This window comes from Penicillium arizonense (assembly GCF_001773325.1).
Source record: "Penicillium arizonense strain CBS 141311 chromosome Unknown PENARI_contig027, whole genome shotgun sequence".
Taxonomy (NCBI): domain Eukaryota; kingdom Fungi; phylum Ascomycota; class Eurotiomycetes; order Eurotiales; family Aspergillaceae; genus Penicillium; species Penicillium arizonense.
In genome coordinates this window covers 131,091-155,686 of record NW_019173304.1, presented here as the reverse complement: position 1 = coordinate 155,686, position 24,596 = coordinate 131,091, and the positions used below count along the sequence as shown (strand labels likewise).

Genomic DNA, 24,596 nt, shown 5'->3' with positions numbered 1-24,596 from the left:
AGCAGAGAAATATAATGCTCGATGCTTGCAAAAGTGCAAAGCCATTGGTATCTTAAAATACTTGAACAAATCCACCGCAAACTGCTCACCAATCGTCATCGTTGTCTTTCTCATCATCTGCGAGGATAATTAGTTACCATATCATTCATTTTAAGGATCAGATTTTTACATACCACTTCCGCTGACCCTCTGTTTTCTCTTGTTGAGGGCATCTTGCAATGCGCCAGCCAGACCACCCTGAGGAGCACCTCCTCCGCTGGGGCTCCCAGCAGACTCGTTAGCACCACCGGGCACCAAGGCAGCACTTCGATCTTTCTTGTCAGAGTCTTTGACCTTGCGCAGGCCTCCACTACCGGAGGCTCGGATGGACGCCAGGAGATCATCGCGTCCACCGGTGCTCTTGGGTAAGGGTGGTGCGGCACCCCCAGCAGGGGGAGGTGGAGGTGGGACACCGCCAGATCGACCAGGAGGGGGGGGTGGAGGTGGTCCTCCAGGTGCCCCAGAACCACCTGCAGGAGGAGGCGGGGGAGGAGGCATCGAAGGACCGCCACGCCCTGGAGGAGGAGGTGGAGGGCCACCAGGCGCCGCAGAGCCAGGCGGCGGAGGCGGTGGAGGGGGAAGACTCGGAGATGATGTAGGTACAGATGGCGGAGGAGGGGGCGGAGGCGAGATTGGGCCACGGGGCGGTGGTGGTGGAACCGCAGCAGGAGAAGATGGCGCGGCTGGCACAGGTCGAGGAGGCGGTGGTGGAGATACAGGACCCCTGGCGGGTGGAGGAGGAGGGGGCCCTGTCATAGTAGTTGTAGCCGGAACTTTAGGCGGTAATTGGGGTGGTGCTGCTGGGCTCATCGCACGAGGCGGCGGGGGAGGAGGTCCACCTGGTGCAGGGCTACGGCTTGGTGGTGCCGGCGGCGCGGAGACCTTGCGATCACCAGAGAACGCCGGTGGTACCCCGAATCGAGATTGACTAGGTTGGTTCTCTTCCATGGGGGTTTTCGGGGGGCGCGGTGGCGGCGGAGGACCAGGATTAACATTCGATGTTGCGCGTGGACGGCGCGGCGGCGCCGGGCCAGCTGGTTCGGCAAATTTGCCTGCATCTGCAAGTGGAGGAGGAGCGTTGAATCTGCGGGCAGGCGGAGATGGTTCACGAGGAGAAACTGGTTCCTCTGCTGCTTCGGGGCGTGCCTTTCGAGATGGAGGGGGTGGTGGGGGGCCGCGTCGGCTTGACGAGCTGGATCCTGTGTCTTGAGGGCTGATTGTGTTCACCTTTGGAGCAGGAGGCGGAGGAGGGGCGGCTTTAGGCTTGCTCTGTTCCTCGGCAGGCTCTGGTTGAGCTGCCGCTTGCTTCTGATCAATGTACATCTTGATGAAATCGGAGTTCTCGGCAATTTGGTCTTCGGTAATTCCCATCTCCTTGAGCTCGTCCAACAGCTTTGCATCGAATGGCAGGTCTGGCTTAGCAGCAGGCGCACTTGGAGGCGCACTTGGAGGCGCGCTTGGGGCCAGTGTCGGGGGAGGAGCAACCTGTATTGTCGGCGCAGGTGCTGTCGGCGGCGGCGCACTTGGAGCTGCGCTCGAACGATGCAGCAAGCTACCGAACAAAGACCGACCAACCTTCCCATTGGCAATAGGAGCCGGCCCCTGTCCCCGGGTTGATGCGAACGGGGTCTTGAGTGTCTCTTTGCTCGCATGTTTCTCCCGCTCATGCACCTTCTTGATAAAGGTCTTGGCCTCCTTTTCGTCAACGAAGGATAATCCGGCGGCGCAGTCTTCAAGTTCGAATGTATGGAAGAAGGTTCGGTCCTGGTTGTAAGCAAAGTTGTCATAGAGCTCCTGGTCCCATATCACGCCTCTTCCAGCAGGCTTCGCCATCACATTGTCAGCACTCAGCTCTTATCTCTGGGTCCAACATGCACCACTCACCGAGACATCGACTATCTTCAGCCAAAAGGTTCTTCCTACGAGGTCATTGCAGAGAACTGCAGCCCCTTGAATACCGGTAAATGTCCATCGCTGTCCGTCGGGGTAGGCAACGTAGAGTCGTGCGACAGCTACGGCGAGGATCTTGTTGGCGGGTTTGGGGACATTCCGCTTGACAGTCTCCTTGTCGGAATCGCTGAGGATAGAGGGCATGGTGATTTCAGGGGAGCCCACAGTAGACGAAGAGAAGAAATGTGTAGTTCGAAGGGTTGCTAAGTGAGTAGATCACACATTGCAGCCGGGCGGGTATCTTGATGGAGTGCCCAACACACCGACTAATAGGATAGCGGCGGGAGGTACGGAGTATAAGGGGGGAGATTGAGGTATTCCGGATCGGAGGGAGAGAGGTAGGTGGAGAGGAGCCGACCGGCGGTAGCCTTGGGAGTTGGAGATGATGAGGGAAGTGAGAAGACGTAGGCGGGGGACCCAGTACACCGGAGTGACCTGGGCCTTCCGCCGCACCGCCATAGTGGCACGTGGTACTTTAAATGTACTATTAAGGCGTGCCCCAGGGCAATTTTGAAATCTCTGATATTCTATCAGACAATTGTATGCTATTTCGGATCTATTAAAACGTTCTATAGTAAGAAAAGTGCTGTTAGCATGTCCAACGACGAATTACGGGATGCTGCTTAGCGTAAAGTGCGAATTGTATAGAAAGAAACGAGGGAAATTCACTTTGGGTCATCGAACGACGACTCATACTCCGGACATTCGACGATTGTGATGGACGTTGCGCTGTCTTTTGGTCTGCGTGGTAGCCGCTGTCAAAGCTCTTGCGGTTTCTGGCCTACAAATTCAGGTTCTTTTCGCGAAGTATTTGATTCATGGAACATCTTCATTCTTATTTCAATATTCAGTTCAATACTTCATAAAATTTATTATCTTACGCACACTGTATATCGCTTATGGTTAGTATAACTAGCCCGATCAGAGGAGGCATCATATTGTTAGCCTGAGGGCGAAGCATAACTATAAATTCACCTCAGCAAGATGAAAATTTATATAGCAATCAGAAATAGGATAACTCAATTAACCAATCATAGAATCATGGTCATACCTACATTAATACATTTGCACTGCCATAGGTAACTGTAATTTGTCGTGTCGCCCACCGACGTCATCCCGTCTGAGATCTATAAAACTGACACTTCCAAGTCCTGTTTCTCCTGTTTCCCCTGTTTCCTAATACTACTTCATTTGAACTCTCAATACTCTCTACCCAAATTCAGAACGCTCTGCTGTTTCATTATGCCTGTCATCCCTGAACCGTCGGACTTTCCAGCTGTGCTCCAAAAGGGAGGCAATGAGTCTCAAAAGAAACCAAATGAAGAGTCTCAGAAGAAACCAAATGATGAGTCCCAGAAGGCGTCTGCTCAAGACTTCTTGTCCAAGGGTCCTCATATTCCTGACAGTGTGTAGCTCACTAATTCGTGTCTGCCGTGGCTAACTCCGTGCAGACATGCCCCCCAAGGCTTCGAAGGAGGAACTCGAGGCACGCATGAAGGAATTGAACAAGTGATCTGAGGGACGGTCGATAGATGATCTCAGTTTTGCTATGATTTACGTATTTTAATCACCATTCTTTTTATTTTGTCTGCTTTTTTGATCATCAGTCCGGGGAATTATTCAGACTAGTGTACGCAGGCAATACTACCTAGCTGTCTTCTGGTGCTCCTCTACCGGGGGCATGGCTGTCATAGCCAGAATAATTAGTGCACATAAATTATATAATATGATGCTTTGATCAAAATTTATTCTCGAGGTGGTTACACTTAAGAGTTGACGTAAACTGGGAAGTTACCTAGTGCTCTAGCTCTACGTTTCATGGCTTCAAGTTGGACATACATACTATCAGATGGCCAGTATTGGATTAACCTTCAGATACAATAGATACCAGTTCAAATCCTCTGGGCACCTACTTAGGAGCGGCTAAACTGTGCCAACCGTTCTTCATACTCCTAAATTAAGACATTACGTCACATGTAATGGCACGTGACCTCGTGACATTTTGGCTGACCAGATAGTCCGTTGCCTTAACGCGTCAGGAAGTGCTCCCTATGCCTCCAGAACGGACTAATGTGCCGGTGAAGTTGTCCCTGCCACTGGTAAGCGACCCATGACCCCATAATGAGTGGTGCAAAGCATCTGACTAACTTGCTTGAAGCAATACCAGCAGGAGCTCTTCACCGAACTACGCGCCGAAGATGAGCTAGTTGTGCTCGCACGTGGCCTCGGGCTACTACATCTAATAACCAATCTACTTCATTTCTACGATGCGGCCGGAAACAATTTAGTCTTGGTGGTTGGGGCGGATGAACGCGAGAATGAGTGGATCGGAGAGGGTAGGTGGATTGGAGCACACGTGTCGAGCGATGGAATCACAGGCTGATGGGCTCGGAATAGCACTGGCGGAGCATTATGCTACTAGCAAGTCACCTCTTGCTAGAGGATTGAAGGTCATCAATACTGAGAAGGCTACGGTGCCGATGAGGTGGGTATCCTAGATCTGCCATGTAGACTACGGTTACTGACAAGCTTCCAGGGAGAGAATCTATGGTGAAGGGGGTATTCTGAGTGTAACATCCAGAATATTGGTCGTGGATTTGCTATCAAGTATGCATACCTGCTATAATTTCTCTTGCACCTGCTGATCCTTATAGAGCTGCTTGATCCTGAAAAGGTCACTGGTATGATCATCTTGCATGCAGATAAGTGAGTTGCTTCTATTGATTAATATTTGTACAGCAACTGACCCATGTATAGGGTTGTGGCAACGTCGCTCGAGGCGTTCATTGTCCGTGTCTATCGGCAATCGAACAAGCGTGGCTTCCTGAAAGCATTCTCGGATTCCCCAGAGCCATTTACGACAGGCTTTGCGCCCCTAGCCAAGATGCTGCAGAATCTCTTCCTTCGCAAGGCATCACTATGGCCTCGTTTCCACGTGTCCGTGGCGGAATCACTGGAAGGAAATCGAAAGGCAGAAGTGATTGAGTTGGAAGTTCCGATGAGCGACAAGATGAGAGAAATCCAGAATGCTGTCCTCGAATGCGTGGAGATCAGCATCGCTGAACTGAGGAAAAGTAACACAGGACTAGATATGGAAGAGTGGACTTTGGACAGTGCCTTGCATCGGAATTTCGACATTATCATCCGGCGTCAACTGGACCCAATCTGGCATCGTGTCAGCTTCAGGACAAGGCAAATCGTCAGCGACCTTACAGATCTTCGAGCAATTCTTCAGTAAGTCTTGTCGATTGGCTCTTCTCTGTCCACTCTAACAATTTTGCAGCGCTTTGCTTACTTACGATGCTGTATCTTTCGTGAAATACCTCGATACTATTGTGGCTGCACATTCTCCACCTCCCGGCTCTAACAAGCACAATTACTCTCCTTGGCTCTTTCTTGATGCAGCCCATGTCCTTTTCCAAACAGCCAAGTCGCGTGTCTATGAAGGAAAGCTTAACAATGAGCTCACTCGCCCCAACTTATACTCGACAAACTTCTCTTCTGAATTAAACCCAGCTCTTGAGGAACTTCCAAAGTGGAATGTTCTATCGGATGTTCTTGGGGAAATTGAGCACGATGCTTACCTCCATCCTCAGAGTATGGACCAATCAAATAGCACTATATTGATAATGTGCAATGATCAACGAATATGCCGCCAGCTTCGTGAATACATTAGCACAATGCATGCCAAGATTGCCCATTCCGATTCCAAAGAAGACGATGATCCAGATGAGAAGCCTTCTGCAGAAGTCATGATGCGCCGCCGACTACGTGACTATCTTAACTGGAAGCGATCGTTGTCAAATGTGAACAGAAACTTGTCGCAAGCAGGAGAAGACGATAGGACCGGAAAGTCTTCCGAGTCACCCGCGGCCCAGAGCGCGCCTCAAGGGCGACCTCCTCCAAACAAACGTCGTCGAGTGCGTGGCGGTGGTGCGGTTACTTCTGCTTCAGGACGTGTCCCAAATAGCAGTGTTCAAACCGAAGTCGAATTGCCTGGTCAGGTCGTCAGCTTGCTCAGTGAAATTCAACCCACTGAGGTTGAGGAAACACAAAAGGAGGAAATCATCATCGATGAATTGGAAGACATGGAAGATTTCTACGAATTGTACGATATGAATGATCTGGTTATGATCCACCCTTATGACGGTGACATGGATGAACACATACTCGAAGAAGCGCGTCCGCGATACATCATCATGTATGAACCGGATGCAGCCTTTATTCGAAGGGTGGAGGTCTATCGCAGCTCTCACTCGGGGCGTAATGTGAAAGTGTACTTCATGTATTACGGTGGCTCGGTCGAGGAGCAGCGGTATCTGAGTGCCGTCCGGCGAGAGAAGGATTCATTTACCAAATTGATCAAGGAGAAGGGGGTAAGTTACTCTCTCGATCGTCTAGAATCTCTAGCTAACCTCTCTTTCAGAACATGGCGGTTACTTTAACGCATGATAAAAAGGCCGAAGACCCGCAAGAGCAGTTCCTTAGAACAGTGAATACTCGTATTGCTGGAGGAGGCCGACTGGCTGCTACCGCATCTCCTCCACGGGTAGTAGTTGATGTGCGAGAATTTCGAAGTGCGCTCCCATCGTTGTTGCATGGCAACAATATGATAGTGATCCCCTGTCAGCTCACTGTGGGCGACTACATTCTCACCCCGGACATTTGCGTGGAGCGAAAGTCGATCCGCGATCTGATCACTTCTCTCAAAAACGGCCGTCTTTACAACCAGGCTGAAACTATGCTCCAACATTACAAGAACCCATTACTTCTGATCGAGTTCGACCAGAACAAATCCTTCACATTTGATGCCTTTGCCTCCATTCCGACTGGAACCACCTTCTTGACAGACTATGGCTTCTCATCCTCCGGCACTGCGACCACCACGAGTAGCAGCTCGCTTGCCAATCCTTCCAATCCCAAGTCCGCCCAGCATCTACTCGTTCTTCTTACCCTTGCCTTCCCGCGACTGAAGATCATTTGGTCTTCGTCCCCCTACCAGACGGCCGAGATCTTTGCGGAACTCAAAAAGAACGGCCACGAGCCAGATCCCCTTCGTGCAGTTCAGCTTGGCCTTGATTTTGATATCTCTAATTCTGGCTCTGGTGATGTCATGGCAGCTGCTGGTATTGAACACCGTACCTTCAACCTCCTTCCACAGGATCTACTACGAGCTGTGCCGGGTGTCACACCCCAGGCCCTCGAGCAACTGATCATCAAAACGGACAACATCAGCGACATCGCCAATATGAGTGCGGAACAGCTAGATCCCTTGGTTGGTAAAGAAGCCGCCCGAAAGATCGTCGCCTTCTTTCGCAAGAGTGTCTTTGATTAATGAAGTTTCAACTTATTTACGCGTAAGCTCAAACAAGTCAACGCACCAAATCGAGGATGTTGAACATGAGCCTACGTCAATCAATGTAATGTGTAACAGACACAAACAAACTCACTCTGTATCTCCCCAAAACAAGCGTAAACCGAGACATCCGAGTGCTAGATGTTTGTAGAATTGCAACCTGGCCTACCCCATAGTATTCTTTTCGTCTTGGCGTCGATCCTGCAGATCAGCTAAATAAGGAAACGCAAGGGCTCTCCTTAAGTGGAGATCTCATCCCTTTGCCGTCATGGCGTTTGACGTTTCCAACTACCCATCATGCATCTGAAGGCCTTTTCGACGGTCGCCTTGGCTGTTGTTGGCGCCGCTAAGAATGTACGAGATGTTGAGCCGTGTGCAAAGGTTAGCCAGTTGGTAGCTGATGCCAACCAAAACAAAAGTGAGTTTTCCTACTCGACCTGCATCTGTGGAATGTAACTAACAGTCGCAGTCAATGCCCGTGTGCCTCATGATCTGGCTCATCAGTGTCTACTGTCTATGCCCTTTGACTCGGATCGTGCCCTTAATTTCTTGAATCAGGTCCGCAAGATCCTCGAGTTTCAGTCGACCGTTGATATCTTGAAAAGTAAGTATATTCACCATGAAGAAGGCTCTCTGTTTCTAACATGCACTAGATCCCCCGTCCGGATATACCATGCCCTCCACGGATATCATGGGCGGAATTGACACAATTCTGGCCAAGGCAAAGAGCAATGGCTTCTCTAGTCAGTTCGACATGGACTTCGAGGTTAATAGCCTCATCAAGTCTGCTCATGATGGACATCTCGCATTCCAGCTATGCTCACAATCTATCTTCACCTATGGGATAGACCTACCGCTGGTATCCATCTCAACAGATGGTCTTGCTCTTCCACAGGTTTACACATTAAGTATGTCCAGCTTCAATCGATACCAATGAGTCTACTAACCAATTTGTTAGACGATGCCAAACTGCAGAAGACCAACTCAAAGGCTGTCTCCCCTCTTGCATCTATCAATGGCACAGATGTAGCCACGTTCCTGGAATCGTATGCCAGCGGCCAGAGTCTCCAAGATCGCGATGCACAGTATGTACCCTTCTCTCCTTCATCAATGACTAACACTAACAGCCAAAGATACAACCGAGTGTTCCCCGGACTGGCCCGCAGTGTCACCAACACTCCCACCGACGCCAACGGAATCTGGGCCTCCATCGGCGACTGGACTGATGGCGCTGAGCTGTCCCTGAAGTTCGCCAATGGCACCGAAAAGACAGTGCAGAAGACAGCCACGCCAAGCGAGCGGTTTTTCTCCTATGAAAATGGAACGCATCTCTGGAACACCGAGTGCGTTCCTCGCGATTTGTCCACGCCCTTGAGTTCCTCCTCTGTCGCAGAGAAAGCATCTGAAGTACCCGGACTCCCTAGTACCGACTGGCGCACCTCGGCCAATTCAATTGCGGGATATTACTCGAATCTCACAGATCTGCAGGACACGGCAGTCATCTTCTTGCCTACATTCTCATCTAGTGCATCAGAGGTTGCACAGATTGCCACCGATTTCTTGCAGAATGCCACGGCTGCTGGGAAGAAGAACGTGTTGATTGACGTCTCTGCCAATCCAGGTGGATACATGTCTATTGGTATTGACTTCTCTCGTATCTTCTTCCCCGGTGCTACCCCATACACGGCGACGCGTTTCCGGGCACATGATGCGGCGAAGTATCTCACCAAGGCGTATTCGCGGGATACATCTACCGATTCGAGTAATGTCTTTGCGTATAAGCAGACGGTCCAGCCGGATCAGAAGATGGGTTTCAGTTCTTGGAAGGATCTCTATGGTCCGCATGATATCCTTGGGAGCTCGGCTTCAAGTCTGCTGGCTAATTTTAACTACACATCCACCTCCTCGGAAGTCTTTCCTATCAATGGATATGGCCCTGTTCCTTTGAAGCCGAGCAAATCCCTGTTCCCAGCGGAGAACATTGCAATTGTAAGTGAATGCTTTTCCCTGCAACACGAATGAATAACTGACACAATTTTCAATACAATCAGATCACAGATGGCGACTGCGTCTCAACCTGCGCATTCTTCGTCAAACTAATGAAACGCCAAGGCGTGCGGACAATCACGTTCGGCGGCCGTCCCCAAAAAGCACCCATGCAAGGCGTCGGCGGCGTGAAGGGCGGCCAATCCCTCGGAATCAACTATATCAATGGCTACATCCAGCAAGCGAACAAGCTGATCAGTGACTCAATGAATAGTTCATCTCCGCTGTTGACTATTCCCGAGTGGAAGGCTTTCAATGCGTCTAGTCCCAGCACGGCGGCGACGCTTTCATGGAGTGGTAATCTGAATCTGAGGAATGAGTATGACCCCGAGGATGGGGAGACGCCGTTGCAGTTTGTTTATGAGGCTGCTGAGTGTCGGCTCTTTTATACTTTGGAGAATTATTTGGGGAGGGAGACGGTTTGGCAGGCTGCGGCTAAGGCTATGTTTGGGGATGGACGGTGTGTGGAGGGCTCGACTAAGGGGAAGGGGAGTTTGGATTCTTGATTTGGTATTGAATATAGGTCTTTTGGGGATAGTTAGCGATAGACATACATAGAGGTAGTCTACTTGCCTGTGTAAATGAGCACTACAAGGCGTTCCAGGTTACTTTTCTATACATAAGAACTTGACTTTTATGTCTAGTCTCTAAGGGAGTAACAGTATGTATGTGGGTAATATTTTCAATTCTCGTGGCCCATTTCATGAATCTATCATAAAAGAACAAAGAAAAGCAAGTCGAGGTGAACAGAGCAAATGCGCCGCATGCAACGCATTGCAAAGAAACAAGCACACAGGTTCATCATGTGTCTTGCAACTATTTTGAGTCTCTGTATCTGATCATAGGTATTTGCAAAAACGATAATGGAATTGAGGATCCACCAAAAAAAAACCATAATCGCCGATAGACAAAACCGAGATTCCTCTGTTCGATGGCTTCAAGCCCTGGAAAATTGTCACAGTAGCGCCAGTATGGGGATTCCCTTGCCTCATGCAGAGCCGGGGTTGAGAGCAGCGTCGAAGGCTGAGAAGGTTGTGATGCTCTTGATATCCGTTCAAGCGAACGTACAGAGATGATCGTAAACCGAAGGGTCTCGCGTGGCAAGTAGGCAGAGATGATCGGGATAAGATAGTCACGACACTAGACCAACAGCGGCGAGTATGAGGGGATGGCGTTGGCGAACATGGAGAACACCGAGAGACGTTTCCGGGGCATTCTTGCAGGGCAGAGCATCGAACTCTGGGGATGGCAAGGGGTGACCTTAGAGTTCGTCGACATCGATCTCCTGGTCGTCCTCGCTCTCACGGTCCTCGTCGAACTCGACGTTGTCCTCGATACCCTCGGCGCCGTAAGTATCGGTCTCGTTGATCTTGGCGTGCTCGGGCAACTCGCCGTAGGCCTTGAGAGAACGGGCCTCGTCGGCGGTGTACTTCATGATAACATCACCCTTCTCGTCCTGGTAGTCACGGAGCGAGAGAAGGATAATATCACCCTGGTTGATCCAGACCTTCTTGCGGAGCTTGCCACGAATGTGGGCGAGACGGCTCTCGCCGTCGAAGCACACGGCCTGGAGACGACCGTTGCCAAGCATCTTCACAACCTGAGCATACTCCTGGCCTTCTTCCTTGAAGACGAGCTCACGCTTCTCGTTGTCGTTCTCGTTCTTTCCGCGACGACGGTTCTTACCACCCTGTAGTCAGTTGTTAGCATGTGTCTTTTGTCATATTATTTCAACGATGAAATTTACCCCAGGACCACATCACCAGCGCGTCAGGGGGTCAGCCTGAAGCGGTAGGTGAGAGTGGCGGGGGAGGAAATTATCAAAGAAAGAGGGGCTGAATTTTGTGATCTTACTTTTCCCTTGTTCTTGGGCATGGTGGTTGTGTGTGACCTTCACCTGGGTCGAATCTCACTTGTTGTGTTTTTTCCTGCAGATCAATCAAGATCTAAAGAGGCCTGATCGAGGATGACCAGAGAAGCGAGGATGGAAGAAAGAAAGAAGAGTGGGGGGCGTTGTGCCCGAGTCAAATCTTGCGCGTTACGTAATCAGGCACCTTGCGTCAATGTGGAAATTGCGGCCTGAATGCTGAGGTGTTGGTCCGACCGCCTGGCAAAAAAAGACGGCGAGTTGAGTATCTTCAGATCTTAATGTCTTGATATTCTGTGTTATTTGGAGGCCTTGTGATACTGTGGGATTGCAGGCTGCTATTTACTTACATCACGTCTGACTTGGTTGCCTGGGCTCTGGTCATTCCGAGACTTTGCGATCCTACCTCCATTGGGCTGCTACCTCAGGCGCTGATATCGATATTCATGGTATCTCGATGATACTTCTGTTGCCCGAAGTCCAACGTCTCGATCCATACAACGGCCAGAGTGCCTGTCGCTCTTTCATGAAGCTCGCTGCTGATCCGATATGATACCAATGTGCTGCGAATCTCCGAATCTCTCTCCGAGCCAACATATCCTTGCGATTACCGATACTCCTCTCTCAAAATGTCTTTATTCAAAGCGGTAACGCCTACCAATAGCATAATAATGCGGTGGGCTCCCAAAAACAACATGCCTCCCGTCGCAAGCCGCTACCTAAACGCACCCTCTCATCCTATCCGACCCAAGATTGTCCATCTCTGCGGGCACCGAGATCGCAATACATTATGGTGGCGGGTTTCCGTGACACAGCTCCAGCAGCACAAGCGGGTGGTCCGTTCCTGGTGCGCACGTCGAGTGCGTGTTGCTATTGAGCAAGCTCTCAAGCAGCATGGATTGGACAAGTCAGGGAAACCGCTCGTCTCGGAGTCCCCTCTGCACAAGACCAATGTGACGGGGACTCTAGATATCCTCGTTCAGTTGCCGTGCGTGACTCAGAAAATGGATTCGCTTCAAGAAGATGCGAACAATCTAATATCTTCGTTTCTGGAACATGAAGCAGCAAACAAGGCCAATGAGCCACAGACAAAGTCCAATTCCAAAGCTAAGACCGGGCCAACGTGGACAAGACCATAGGGTTGTGGTCAATATGTATATTACTCTTTCATATTCTTGTATCATACTATCACTGTACATTATTTGGGGGGCATCGGTCATGGCGTTTGGAATTGGTTATCTGACAGAATGACAGTCAGAATATCTTTACTCACTACTATGTATATTAACTAAGAATATCCATTTGAATTAAATACAACATGGTTGGCTTGAAAGTGTAGTAAATATAGAACGCATCTTAGCTCCCGTTGACACTCGCTAAATGCCGATCTGGCGGAATCAACAACTCCAACTCTCTACAACCACCACCATTCATCTGAACTCTCACCTTCTTCTACACAATGTTAGTCTCCTTGACGGTCGGCAAGGTAGACGCTGGCGTCGCAGTCCTCCTGACTCAAGACAACCGCCTCGTAAGCCACAACCCCTGGGTCGCATGCTCCCGAACAGCCAAAACTGCGACACGACAAGCCACGCCCAACCCCAAAAGAAACATAGCTAATCAACCTTCGCACAGATCGAATTCCCCTCCGTCCTCCTCCCTAACAACATCGCTTCCGGCAGCATTGTGGACATCACCGTTTCGCGCAACCACGCCGCAGAAGCAGCCAGCGCAACAGCCTTCCAATCCCTCCAGAAACGAATCCTCAATACCTACGGCGTGAAAGCTCCCTCGCCCCCGATCCTGCGTCTGCGAAATGCCACGCAGACTTCCCTCGTCCTCGAATGGGACCCTATCGACTTGGCTACCGCATCCCTGAAATCCCTCTCCCTCTATCGCAATGGCTCAAAGGCCGGCTCCATACCCCGTCCCCTGGAGACTCGCAGTACGAAAATCTCCGGTCTAGCCATTCACTCCGAATACACTTTCCATCTGGTCCTCCGGACGACTGCTGGTACTTACCAGTCCGAGAAGCTGACGTGTCGCACGCACAAGATGACCGATCTGTCTGGTATCACTGTCACAACAGGCGTACTGGATCCGGCGCAGAAGGAGGCTCTGGGGTCTGCGCTTGATCGGATCGGTGGTAAGATGATTGACTCTGTTCGCATTGATACTACGCACTTTGTTTGCACGGAGGGCCGGGGCCCGCTTTGGGAGAAGGCTGTTGAGATGAATATTCCTGTTGTCACGCCTGAGTGGGTGGACGCATGCGAGTCCGAGGGTACGATTGTTGGTGTGCGTGGTTACTATCTCAATGCTGATCCTAAGACTCGGCAACTTGGTGTCATTCATGGCTCTTCGCATCAGCGTACTACTTCTACCATGTCCACTGCGACTCTGGCCAACCAGGGCAGGCCCAGTACTGGTAGACCTAGTACCCAGCCTGTGAGAAGCCCTGTGCAGGAACAGGTGCCAGAGGAGCCTCCTTTGACTCCGTTCCCTGGGGGTGAGATGAGTGGTCAACCGCAGGCGCAAACAGAGGAAGTTGGATCGGCGGATGAAGATGACGCCCCGCCTCCCCCGCCCCCGCCAAAAGATGAGGGAGAGGATACAAATGAGACGGTTCAGAATGGAGACACAGAACCCGTGTCTGTGCCAGAGATGAAGATCGATGGGCCTGAATCTGAAGTCGAGGCGGAGGAGAGCAACGGAGAATCAGACAAAGGTGCCACTCTGCCACAGAACAGACCCGAAGATGATTCCGAGGCTGCAAGTTCTGGCACTGCAAAGAGCAAAGGGAAGGAGGGTGAGGGTGACTTCAACGAAGTCCCTCTCTGATGATTCTCCTTTCCGCTTGTTCCTTGCCCCGTCAACCCCTTGACTCCTCTACCCTTGCCCTATATCTGTTCTCTTGTCGAGCGGCGTCTACGAACTATTTCAGTACAGTTTTACATTGTTGTGTTTGGCGACGCGCCTCTATACCTAGGTAGACAAGGTCTCTTACGAATGTGCCCCCACTGATCTTTCCGTTTTTATTGTTCAGTTTGCCGTTGTATGTACAGTAGATAGTTTTCCTAATGCAGCCTTAACTCGTTCATCTAATAGCCTTTTTAACTCATTCCGTTTAGATCTAATATAGGGTAGGATGAATAGACGAAATACCGAAACTGGCAATGATTCTCTAGATGTAAATTCTATCATGAAATGTCGTAAAAGTCAGAACATGGCCCGCCAGATGCAAAGTCTGAAAATAAACTTGACTTTTGAGAGATATTCAATATCCTCTCAGGACATGCAACCGCAATGAAAATCAAAATTCGTCCAGCTCGGACCCGTTTCAAATGATTTAGTTCTCGGTCCGGATGACATCGTCAATTGCCCGTGCGACGTATGCGACGTTCTTCTCGCTCACTGTATTCTATGTCAGCTCGTATTCTGGATGTATGGATTCGGGGTTTCTTACAGCCGCTGATGGAGGCTCGGCCGGACTTGAGTAGATAGATATGGTACTTGTCCTTCAGGGCGTAGACCTGCTTGGGGGAGAGGCCGGTGTAGGAGAACATGCCGTTCTATGGATTATTAGTATAAATTACAGCTGTAAGATAGTCTTGTTGGCAACTTACCTGCTGGATAATGTGCTCCCAGGTGCCGGGGGTCTGCAGGCGGACCAGCTCATTGTACAGAGCCTGGCGCATAGCCTTAATGCGGGAGCTCATGACTTGCAAGTCCTGGTGCCAGTCGGCAGTGAGCTCGTCGCTGGTGAGGACCTTCTTGACGATGCTGCAGCCAACACGAGGTCCCATGGAGAACTCGCCACGGATCAAATGGCAGAGGTTGTTCACCACGATGTCGCGGATGGAGGTCGAGCTGCGGTTGGTGACGTAGTGGAACGCACCGACACGCTGGCCGTACAGACCGAAGTTCTTGGAGAAACTCTGTGCAACGCACATCTCCATGTCGGGCTTGTGGTTGAAGAAGTAGCGGACGGCCCAGGCGTCCTCCTCGACGGAGCCTGAGGCGAAGCCCTGGTAGGCCGAGTCGAAGAAGGGGAAGAGGTTCTTGCGCTCGCAGAGGTCGGCAATGGCCATCCACTGCTCCTTGTTGGGATCCAGGCCGGTGGGATTGTGCGCACAGGCGTGCAGCAGCACGGCGTCGCCCTCTTGCGCATCATTCTCGAGGGTCGACATCATGCCCTCGAAGTCGAAGGACCGGGTTGCGGCATGGTAGTAAGGGTAGGTCTTGCGGGGCACACCAGCCAGCTCCCATATGGTCTGGTGGTTGGCCCAGGAGGGGTTCGACAGCCAGACGCTGCGAGGCTTCATGTGGTGGGCGAGGAATATGGCTCCCAGGTGGTTGGCACCAGTGCCGGCGACAGTCTGTACGGATCCAATGCGTGCCTTGGCCTCTTCTTCGGTCTGTTTGCCCTCGAATCCGAACATCAGGTCCCGTGCGATTCCGAGGAAGGGCACGTCACCCTCGATAGCTGTGTACTCGTGGCGGAAGAGGTCGTTGTCTACTACCAGTTGCTTCTCGGCCTTTTGCACGACAGGCAGGGGCCATGGCTTGCCATCGTCGGTCCGGTAGACACCCACACCCAGGCTAACCTTGTGCGGGAAGGTGTCGACGGCATAGGCACCGTTCAAAGCAAAGATCTCGTCTGGTGGGACCGGGGCCACATTGAGGCGGGTGTTAACGTTGGCCATGGTTATGTATGTGCGATTGACTGAGTATTCAATTGATCTGAGCAAGTTGTGTGGAACGAGCGTCGATCAAATAACACGATCGATGATCGCTGAGTCAACCCGATATCGCCATTCTTTTTTTTTTTTTGCCCCGCGGGAAGTCCCGCTTAGTAGCGGTTCGTGAAGAGCAAAGCATCATACACTCCTTGCTTGGAGGTAGATAGCCGTGGATATCCTTGAGCAGAATCGAGTAGATCGCAACTTTGGATCCTAGCTTTGCTGCTAACCTTGGAAACTTTACCCTAGCGGTCACCTGGACGTGGCGTCTGCTGACTTCCCTTTGAGTAAACAGCCCTTCTTTGATGGGTGAATACGTAAATATGGATCTAGTTGCATTAATATTGACCCAAGGGGCTTTGCATTCGTTTTTCAATAGTTGGTGGGGAGTTGCAGTTGGGAGATGCAGTGGCGGATCGTAGACTCTGTAGTGCACGATTATATAGTTTGGCATGACATATATGTGCAGGCGCTTTAGATTATTTCCACCACCAATCATGTTTTTTATGAACTATATGTCGATTCACATCCTCATTACCGTCATGATTATGTACTTTATTATAGTTGGATGTCTCTTAAAATGTTGTTATCGGTATACTGTTGTTGCCGAAAGCCCCTCAACGCTAGGTGCAGGGATACTAATGCTGACATTTCATGCATGAGATCGACCTATGACTGTTACATCCAGGCACAATGTGCTTTTGACAACTTGTACCCCGCGCGAGACGTTGATTTTCCCCGAAAACAAGCATCGTTCACCTTCCAGCCACATACACAGCCCTGTCATATCGTAACAAACCCGATTCGCAATGACCTCCAAGCCTGCAGCCACTGGTGATCCAGCATTACACGCATTCCATGTTTCAATGATAACCCAACCCCTTCACAACAGTATCCCACCAGAGCTACTCCCTCGATATGACCCAGTCTACGTAGAGTACTACAACAAGTACAATGCCGGGCGACTCCATACACACGAGGTCCCGATAGAAGAGTTCCGCAAGAACCCAGGCCGATACACCATTTCCTATGGACGTGCTCGGGGTCCGGACATCTTCCGCATCACTGAACAGAAGTGTCCAGTCGATGGCGGGGAGATTACCATTCGGATCTTTGAGCCAGAACTCGAGCTGGACGAGCAGGGCAATCCGAAGAAGAGAGCGGCTTATATCAACTTCCATGGAGGTGGTTGGGTGTTTGGTGGACTAAACTACGATCATGACTTTTGCAAGCGAGTCGTCCACGGCCTTGAGGGGGACTTGGTTGCTTTTGATGTTGACTATCGACTGGCACCTGAGCATAAATATCCGATTCCTGTAAATGATTGCTGGTCTGCTTTCAATTGGGTATAACCTCAGAACCGTCGCGAATAGTGAACAGAACTAACGAGATCTAGGTCCGTTCCAAAGCAACAGAGTTCAATCTTGACCTGGATCGATTCGCGGTGGGCGGCGTGTCAGCAGGAGGTCATCTCTCAGCCGTCATCAGTCATCTCTGTCGCGATCAAAACATTCCTCTGCGATTGCAGATCTTGACTGTACCAGCGACGGACTTGCACAGTGTCTTCACGCCTGAAGGGAAATTTGACCGAGAGAACTGTCCCTACGAGTCATACCGGGAGATGGAATTTGCACCAGCACTACCTGCAGCGCGTATGGCATACTTCCACCGACAGTTCCTGGGAGTGCCTCGACCGGCTGAGTCTGATGAAGTGAGTCCGTCCTCCATAATTGCCAATTGTATGCTAATCCCTCTAGGACTGGAAAATATCGCCGATCCTCGCTCCCAACTTTCAGAACTTGGCTCCTGCGTTGGTGTCTACCGCGGAGCTGGATCCTCTGCGCGACGAAGGAGAAGCGTATGCGGCTAAACTTCAAGCTGCTGGAGTATACGTGGAGGTAGATCGAATCCCGGGTGCACCGCACCTGGTGGCTGCCATGGATGGCGTTTTGGAAGGAGGTCGACGCTACAACGCGAAAGTGGTTGAGACGATGAAGCGACAACTCAAGGGATGAGTGTTCAGCCAGTAATTACAATACCGTAGTTAGCGAACAATACCACTTCAACTGCCGAGAATTCGTGTTATTTTGTGTTTTGCCGATACCGGGAAGTTTCGGTTGGGGGAAGCCGGCGACTCGTCGATTAATCCTCATTTTTGCTTCTTAAGGCCACTCGAGTCTCCGGTCCCTACTTCTCAAGCTCAGCGCGAGCCATTGATCCTATTTTTGTCTTGTTTAGCATAATGAATCCCTCTACCTCCCGAGCCGCGGTGCGCTCTATGGCCACCCTAACACATGCGACCAGAGCCACCCCCGCAGCCCGCAACCTTCTGTCAATCGCTCGTCCGGCTACTCGGTCTCTGAGCTCCAATACCCGTCAATTCGCTTTCCCCCGCCTTCAGACCCTCAACAAGCGTGCCTTTGGAACCACCGCCAGAATGGTATGCGCCGAGAGAGCTCCGTGGAACACAGACACAGACAACTGATGGCTTCTAGTCCGTTGACGCCCGTACCGAGAGCGATGCCTTTGGTGAAATCCAGGTGAGTGACCATGACGTATGGGGTTGGGGTTACAATAGCTAACGAGGCTCTGAATAGGTCCCTGGTGACAAGTACTGGGGTGCGCAGACCCAGCGGTAAGCCCGTCGAATCGATACCACAGAGAACAGAGAGAACAGGATCGCTGATGGATACAGCTCCCTGGGCAACTTCGACATCAACCAGCCCCAGGACCGTATGCCCGCCCCCGTGATCAAGGCTTTCGGTATCCTCAAGGGTGCTGCCGCCGAAGTCAACATGAAGTACGGCCTTGGTATGTAACGCTCTGGCACAAATTTCGGTATCAGATTATTGACTCGTCTAAGACCCTAAGATCGGTGAGGCCATCAAGCAGGCCGCCGCTGAGGTCGCCGAGGGTAAGCTGCTGGACCACTTCCCTCTGGTTGTCTGGCAGACCGGCTCCGGCACCCAGTCCAACATGAACTCCAACGAGGTCATCTCCAACCGTGCCATTGAAATCCTCGGTGGCACCATGGGCTCCAAGAAGCCCGTCCACCCCAATGACCACGTCAACATGTCCGCCTCTTCCAACGACTCCTTCCCCACCGTCATGCACATTGCTGCCGTTGTCGAGCTGGAGCAGACCCTCCTGCCTTCGCTCAAGGGTCTTCGTGACGCCCTCCAGGCCAAGGTCGAGAAGTTCGAGCACCTGATCAAGATTGGTCGTACTCACCTGCAGGACGCCACTCCTCTCACCCTCGGCCAGGAGTTCTCCGGCTATGTCGCCCAGCTCGACCGCAACATCGAGCGTGTCCAGGCCTCTCTCCCCCACCTGCGCTTCCTCGCTCAGGGTGGTACCGCCGTCGGCACTGGTCTGAACACCTTCAAGGGCTTTGACGAGGCCGTCGCCGCCGAGATCAGCAAGCTGACCGGCACCGAGTTCAAGACCGCCCCCAACAAGTTCGAGGTTCTCGCCGCCCACGACTCCATCGTCGAGGCCTCCGGCTCCCTCAACACCCTCGCCTGCTCCCTGTTCAAGATCGCCCAGGATGTGCGGTACCTCGGTTCCGGTCCCCGCTGCGGTCTCGGCGAGTTGATCCTCCCCGAGAACGAGCCCGGTAGCTCCATCATGCCCGGCAAGGTCAACCCCACCCAGTGCGAGTCCCTCACCATGGTCTGCGCCCAGGTTATGGGTAACCACGTCGCTGCCACCGTCGGCGGCATGAACGGCCAGTTCGAGCTGAACGTCTTCAAGCCCGTGATGATCGCCAACCTGCTCCACAGCGTGCGCATTCTCTCCGACGGCATGAACAGCTTCCGTTCCCACCTGGTTGAGGGTCTCGAGGCCAACGAGTCCCGCATCAACTCCCTTCTCCACGAGAGGTATGTACTTTCCCCCTTGCTTTTGGTGGCAAATTCTAACGCTTTGACAGTCTGATGCTTGTGACCTGCCTGAACCCCGTCATTGGCTACGACATGGCCTCCAAGGTGGCCAAGAACGCCCACAAGAAGGGCACCACTCTCAAGGAGAGTGCCATGGAGCTCAAGGCTCTCAGCTCCGAGGAGTTCGACAAGTACGTTCGCCCTGAGCTGATGCTTGCTCCTAAGGAGTTGAAGTAAATGAACAGCACTGCTGTTCCTGTGCCATTATAGACTAGGATATGTAAGAATTTCATGTTTGATCTGAACATTTCGAGTGGACCATGTAGATGTACTTGTAAGTTAAAACGTTATGTTAGAGCCTGGATATTTAGGCGAGTTATAAATAGTATTTTCGAAAGGCAGAACGAGCCGAGTGTAAATCAGTCAATTGCCATTTAAAATCGACAATTAACAGACAATAAGACGGAGATGGCGAAATAAGAAAAATTCCAACATGCAGACTAGTGAAGTGTATGGAAAGTGAAGAATCCACTGGAGTATTAATAGAACCCCTGGGGCCGTGTTTCACTTTGTACCTGGAATCCTTCAAGTATCTCCCAAGGTCAAACTTATTTCTCCTTCCTCTTTTCACTCGTTTCAACTCTCTTCAATTCAATCTCAACTACCTCATTATCACCTAATAAACACACTCACCCAATCCTTCACAACCTCCAAGACTACCGTTGACCAACACAACACCACCACGAAAATGACCACCCCCATCGCAACTCTCCACGAAACCAAAACCATGAACCCAACAATCACCCAAATCGAACCCAACAGTCCCCCATCCGACGGCCCTCTCTTCCCCTCAACCCTCATCTCTCCAGAAGTAATCTCCGTCCTCCCAGAAAACTACACCATCCGCCCCCTTCGCCGCTCAGACTACAGCCGCGGCTACCTGGACGTGCTGCGCGTCCTGACTACCGTCGGCGACATCAGCGAGGAAGCCTGGAACAAGCGCTATGACTGGATCACCTCGCGCAATGATGAGTATTACATGCTTGTTGTCTGTGATGGTGCGGACCGGATTGTCGGTACCGGCAGTTTGATTGTTGAGCGAAAGTTTATTCATGAGCTCGGTATGGTCGGGCATATTGAGGATATTGCTGTTGAAAAGGGGCAGCAGGGGATGAAGCTTGGTTTGAGGATTATTCAGGCGTTGGATTTTGTTGCTGCTAATGTTGGTTGTTACAAGGTATGTTTTTCTTTTCTTTTTACGCTCTGTGTTGTGGTCCTGCTAACTGCTTTGCAGAGCATCCTTGACTGCTCCGAGGCCAACGAGGGTTTCTACGTTAAGTGTGGTTTCAAGCGCGCTGGTTTGGAAATGGCCCACTATTACTGAGCGATTGTGCAATCTTGAATTGTGATTTTTTCAACCCGGTTTACTCTGGGTTTTGATCTGGCGTTTGGGGCATCCGGTTCGATTTGCCCGGCTGGGCTTGTTGCAGGGCGCATTATACATGATAAACTTGCGTTAAAATCATGCTTTGGTTGCATGCCCTAGACATGGGACTATATCTGATCCTGCAATTCGACTTGCATGTTGACCTGTCGTTGACTGAACGAGCACTATACGATTTCGCATCGCTCGCTTTGTTCGAACCTCCTGCGTAGGAGTATGGCGAGCGGGGAAAAACTCGATAGCGCTTGATCTGATGCCTTGGTCATGACGGTGCGTCTGTTACTGCGAGTACCCCTCTTTCAAACTGTAAACCATGTATTTTGTACGAAAAGCTTTCAGTTGGAGATGTATGGAGGAGACGAGACTTGGATGGTCTAGTTATAGATTGCATGAATGAGACTCTATAAACTACTCGTGTTTAATATACTACTTGTGCGAGATGATTTCGTATAGATGTACTCGTACTGCAAACTTAACAGAGAAAACATAATATTCAAGTACGGCGCGAAAGCCGAAATTTGAACTACATGGCAATCCTGGAACACATCCATACTGGACATGACCCAGAAGCAGGAAACGATTCATTGCCGAAGAGACGCAGAGTTCATTTGATACTCGCATGGGGATTCATATTTTTGTTCCTTTGTTCCCATTTTCTGCATTGCATTGTATTGCATAAAACTGTTTCCAGAAACAAGGTATCTCACAGACAGTACTCCAGCTCCGGTGCCCGCAAGTTCCATCATATCGCAACCGTCAGCTCAGCGCTGCTCCATTCCGAACACCTCCATTCCCAACCATTTCTATTTCGAAATTTAGCGGGACTTGGCGGCGACCTTGGGGGCAGAGCCCTTAGCACCCTGCTTGCTCTGGATGCGCTGGGCACCACCCTTGGAGGCGGCGGCCTTGGCCTTCTCGGCCTTCTTGGCGCTGGCGGAAGCGGCCTTCTTCTCCTTGGCCTCCTTGATGGCCTGCTTGCGAGCGGCCTCACGGGCCTCGGGGCGCTGGGAGCGGCGCTCCTTGATCACGTCGAGGGAAGCACCAACGATGGCACGCTGGTTCTTGACAACACGGCGGGTACGCTTCTTGGCAACCTCCTATATAGTGTAGACAGGTCAGTAATCTGTCGCATCCATCATTCCGTTCCAATCATGATTGTGTGGCGACATGGTGATTCCTCCTCTTGCTCCGTCTCAGCCGAGCCGACCGTATTCCACCACATCCACACAATCCAACAATCCAAAAATCAAAATCCAAAGGGAGGGACGACCGACCTCAGAGATACCCTTGCGGTGCTGGCGACGGAAGAGAACAGTCCATGCGATGCGGCGGGGGTTCTTGCGCTGGAGGAACAGAGACTCGGACTTTCCGTTCTGGAAACGGAAGATCTTGCTGTCACCACGGATGAACAGCTTACCCTAAAACACATCGAATATTAGCCTCTGATGAACAGCAACCAGGCGGGAAAAATGTGTGCGGCGATTCGACCCAACGGAGAGCGACTGCAATATCGAAAATCCAAAGCCCAATGTTGAATCCGGGTCGTTCTTCGGTCGCACACAATTCCTCCACAAAGCGACGGGGTGACAAAAAACGCACCTTGCCAGGGTAGATCTTCTGGCCGGAGAAGGAGTCGTCGTAGGTACGCATCTTGACGGATGGAGATGCGCTGACGGGTTTGTCGTTGAGTGGTTGTCGAAAATCGGGGATCGCGATGATGCTTGCTGACCCAATTGTGGTGCGGGCACTCGCTAATGTGCGACACGTGATCTCGGCTGCCCTGGGTTATCGATAAGAGTCACATGACCACTCTGACAATTGTATAAATGTCCACGGGAGTAGTATTAGTTTGCTTAATTTCAGGATTATCTCGATTGTATGATCAATATTGATTTATTTATGGGATTTTACAATATTGCCATATCATATCAATGTGGCCATATGTTGATTTACCCATTCATCACATTCTTCCACTGAAGACCACCGGCACTTCAGGAAATTGACTTTCCTTTGAATCTGGACTGCAGATACTTGCAGCAGTCCTCTATAAATGCCTTAAGACTCATCACCAGATAAAAGAATATCTATGCAGAAAACAAGGATCTTGATTCTATGCAACGCCTTCTGGAAGCACCCAGATAACTAAAATGAGGACAATGCAAAGAGCAGACTGTCCCCTGCTCTAAATAACATACTTGCCCGCTTAACAAACGCTCGGCATTCAATGCCTGCTCTCACGAATAGAAAGTCCTGCACTTCATGGTCACATTATACTTCATCGCATTTAGGCCATAGCATGAGTCCGAGTCCATTCCCGTGCCGTTTGAATCGCAGCGGGCTCATCGTCCTTCCACCGCTGGGCAACATTGTTGTCAAGGGGATCATCGGGGTTGGGGGCGCCGAGCAAGGCCTGGATCGACAGGAGGATCGTGCGGATCTGGAGGGCTGGGGACCAGTTGTCTGCACCAAAGTCAGAATACTGTATGACAACTAAGGTCGTTTCACTTACTCTTCAAGACATCCAGGCAAATGCGACCCAGGCGGTCAATGTTGGGGTGGTAGATCTTGGTCAAGAAGCGGATTTTGGGAGGAGTCATAGGATAGTCGTCGGGCAGGAAGAGCTCGAGGCGGAAGATGCCACCTGGGGAAGGCACATTAGCCTTCAATTGACGTGAAGATATTGGGATTACGCGCGCATACCTTCATATGGAGACTGCGCGGGACCGTGAATAGAGACGTCAAAGTAACGTAGGTTATCTTCGTGAGGGACAGCGTTGATGCCAGGAACGCTGCAGCAAGCACCCGGATATTAGCATTTGAACGAGCGTAGATGCAATCTGCGATGACTTACGGCTCAGCCATCAGGCGCTCTGTCTCCTTGATAATTCTCTTGGGCAAAGCCATGGCGAACCGGTTCGAGTCCTGTGTAGATCTGGTGTCTTTGAAGGATGGTGTTCCTAATTTAGTCTAAAAAGTTGCGCTCTGTTGGTTGTATAACAGACCACAAGATCAAGCTCAGCGACTGAAAAGAAGAATGTCCAGAAGAATCAACAAATAAAAGATTCCAGAACGCAGCGACGTAACCGGCCGAGGGGCTGCATCGCGGGGTTGCCTCGCGTTCCGTACAGGTCACGTGTACGCCACAGCACCAGCCACATCTCCACATCTTTATCATTCGATGCTTGACTTGTATCCCACAATGACTCCTGTATAGGGGATGTTGTTTACAAAGACAATGAACAACATTCCTCCTGATGCTCTTGGCTTCTAC

The 24,596-nt window shown here is 51.0% G+C and overlaps 13 protein-coding genes across 13 annotated transcripts; 8 read left to right on the top strand and 5 right to left on the bottom strand.

Annotated features, from left to right (window-relative positions):
* Positions 1 to 85: 85 nt before the first annotated feature.
* Positions 86 to 2,448, bottom strand: PENARI_c027G01929 (WASP family protein; the record flags this gene model as incomplete). The annotated part of the gene is made up of 4 exons (XM_022636040.1): positions 86 to 117; positions 174 to 1,863; positions 1,924 to 2,192; positions 2,253 to 2,448. The coding sequence occupies 4 exons, from the start codon at positions 2,446 to 2,448 to the stop codon at positions 86 to 88; spliced, it is 2,187 nt and encodes a 728-aa protein (XP_022484094.1).
* A 783-nt stretch (positions 2,449 to 3,231) lies between these two features.
* On the top strand, positions 3,232 to 3,502 carry PENARI_c027G04325 (uncharacterized protein; the record flags this gene model as incomplete). The annotated part of the gene is made up of 2 exons (XM_022636067.1): positions 3,232 to 3,394; positions 3,441 to 3,502. The coding sequence occupies 2 exons, from the start codon at positions 3,232 to 3,234 to the stop codon at positions 3,500 to 3,502; spliced, it is 225 nt and encodes a 74-aa protein (XP_022484068.1).
* Positions 3,503 to 4,040: 538 nt separating this feature from the next.
* PENARI_c027G09593 (ssDNA endodeoxyribonuclease RAD1) lies at positions 4,041 to 7,324 on the top strand (the record flags this gene model as incomplete). Its single annotated transcript, XM_022636114.1, has 8 exons — positions 4,041 to 4,088; positions 4,148 to 4,325; positions 4,387 to 4,474; positions 4,526 to 4,596; positions 4,644 to 4,695; positions 4,747 to 5,223; positions 5,273 to 6,365; positions 6,416 to 7,324. The coding sequence occupies 8 exons, from the start codon at positions 4,041 to 4,043 to the stop codon at positions 7,322 to 7,324; spliced, it is 2,916 nt and encodes a 971-aa protein (XP_022484102.1).
* Positions 7,325 to 7,642: 318 nt separating this feature from the next.
* PENARI_c027G03066 (uncharacterized protein) lies at positions 7,643 to 10,042 on the top strand (the record flags this gene model as incomplete). The annotated part of the gene is made up of 7 exons (XM_022636055.1): positions 7,643 to 7,763; positions 7,815 to 7,949; positions 7,999 to 8,253; positions 8,304 to 8,430; positions 8,473 to 9,334; positions 9,397 to 9,851; positions 10,036 to 10,042. 7 exons carry the CDS (start codon positions 7,643 to 7,645, stop codon positions 10,040 to 10,042), a joined length of 1,962 nt encoding a protein of 653 aa, XP_022484033.1.
* A 610-nt stretch (positions 10,043 to 10,652) lies between these two features.
* On the bottom strand, positions 10,653 to 11,266 carry PENARI_c027G08386 (translation initiation complex factor eIF1A; the record flags this gene model as incomplete). Its single annotated transcript, XM_022636104.1, has 2 exons — positions 10,653 to 11,081; positions 11,246 to 11,266. The coding sequence occupies 2 exons, from the start codon at positions 11,264 to 11,266 to the stop codon at positions 10,653 to 10,655; spliced, it is 450 nt and encodes a 149-aa protein (XP_022484055.1).
* Positions 11,267 to 11,887: 621 nt separating this feature from the next.
* On the top strand, positions 11,888 to 12,397 carry PENARI_c027G08609 (uncharacterized protein; the record flags this gene model as incomplete). The annotated part of the gene is made up of 1 exon (XM_022636105.1): positions 11,888 to 12,397. One exon carries the CDS (start codon positions 11,888 to 11,890, stop codon positions 12,395 to 12,397), a length of 510 nt encoding a protein of 169 aa, XP_022484053.1.
* A 320-nt stretch (positions 12,398 to 12,717) lies between these two features.
* PENARI_c027G01268 (putative chitin biosynthesis protein (Chs5)) lies at positions 12,718 to 14,099 on the top strand (the record flags this gene model as incomplete). Its single annotated transcript, XM_022636035.1, has 2 exons — positions 12,718 to 12,789; positions 12,894 to 14,099. The coding sequence occupies 2 exons, from the start codon at positions 12,718 to 12,720 to the stop codon at positions 14,097 to 14,099; spliced, it is 1,278 nt and encodes a 425-aa protein (XP_022484039.1).
* Positions 14,100 to 14,607: 508 nt separating this feature from the next.
* PENARI_c027G06149 (putative aspartate transaminase) lies at positions 14,608 to 15,964 on the bottom strand (the record flags this gene model as incomplete). The annotated part of the gene is made up of 3 exons (XM_022636082.1): positions 14,608 to 14,672; positions 14,725 to 14,830; positions 14,885 to 15,964. 3 exons carry the CDS (start codon positions 15,962 to 15,964, stop codon positions 14,608 to 14,610), a joined length of 1,251 nt encoding a protein of 416 aa, XP_022484069.1.
* Positions 15,965 to 16,809: 845 nt separating this feature from the next.
* Positions 16,810 to 18,015, top strand: PENARI_c027G06881 (alpha/beta hydrolase; the record flags this gene model as incomplete). Its single annotated transcript, XM_022636089.1, has 3 exons — positions 16,810 to 17,316; positions 17,397 to 17,711; positions 17,758 to 18,015. 3 exons carry the CDS (start codon positions 16,810 to 16,812, stop codon positions 18,013 to 18,015), a joined length of 1,080 nt encoding a protein of 359 aa, XP_022484105.1.
* Positions 18,016 to 18,242: 227 nt separating this feature from the next.
* On the top strand, positions 18,243 to 20,118 carry PENARI_c027G07025 (class II fumarate hydratase; the record flags this gene model as incomplete). Its single annotated transcript, XM_022636090.1, has 6 exons — positions 18,243 to 18,440; positions 18,496 to 18,540; positions 18,598 to 18,635; positions 18,696 to 18,811; positions 18,864 to 19,881; positions 19,932 to 20,118. 6 exons carry the CDS (start codon positions 18,243 to 18,245, stop codon positions 20,116 to 20,118), a joined length of 1,602 nt encoding a protein of 533 aa, XP_022484046.1.
* A 511-nt stretch (positions 20,119 to 20,629) lies between these two features.
* On the top strand, positions 20,630 to 21,265 carry gup1 (glucosamine 6-phosphate N-acetyltransferase; the record flags this gene model as incomplete). Its single annotated transcript, XM_022636053.1, has 2 exons — positions 20,630 to 21,118; positions 21,176 to 21,265. The coding sequence occupies 2 exons, from the start codon at positions 20,630 to 20,632 to the stop codon at positions 21,263 to 21,265; spliced, it is 579 nt and encodes a 192-aa protein (XP_022484072.1).
* An 875-nt stretch (positions 21,266 to 22,140) lies between these two features.
* Positions 22,141 to 22,975, bottom strand: PENARI_c027G10060 (60S ribosomal protein eL24; the record flags this gene model as incomplete). Its single annotated transcript, XM_022636121.1, has 3 exons — positions 22,141 to 22,422; positions 22,600 to 22,743; positions 22,925 to 22,975. 3 exons carry the CDS (start codon positions 22,973 to 22,975, stop codon positions 22,141 to 22,143), a joined length of 477 nt encoding a protein of 158 aa, XP_022484117.1.
* Positions 22,976 to 23,609: 634 nt separating this feature from the next.
* On the bottom strand, positions 23,610 to 24,229 carry PENARI_c027G12349 (E2 ubiquitin-conjugating protein UBC13; the record flags this gene model as incomplete). Its single annotated transcript, XM_022636146.1, has 4 exons — positions 23,610 to 23,785; positions 23,835 to 23,966; positions 24,026 to 24,114; positions 24,177 to 24,229. 4 exons carry the CDS (start codon positions 24,227 to 24,229, stop codon positions 23,610 to 23,612), a joined length of 450 nt encoding a protein of 149 aa, XP_022484016.1.
* Positions 24,230 to 24,596: the final 367 nt, after the last annotated feature.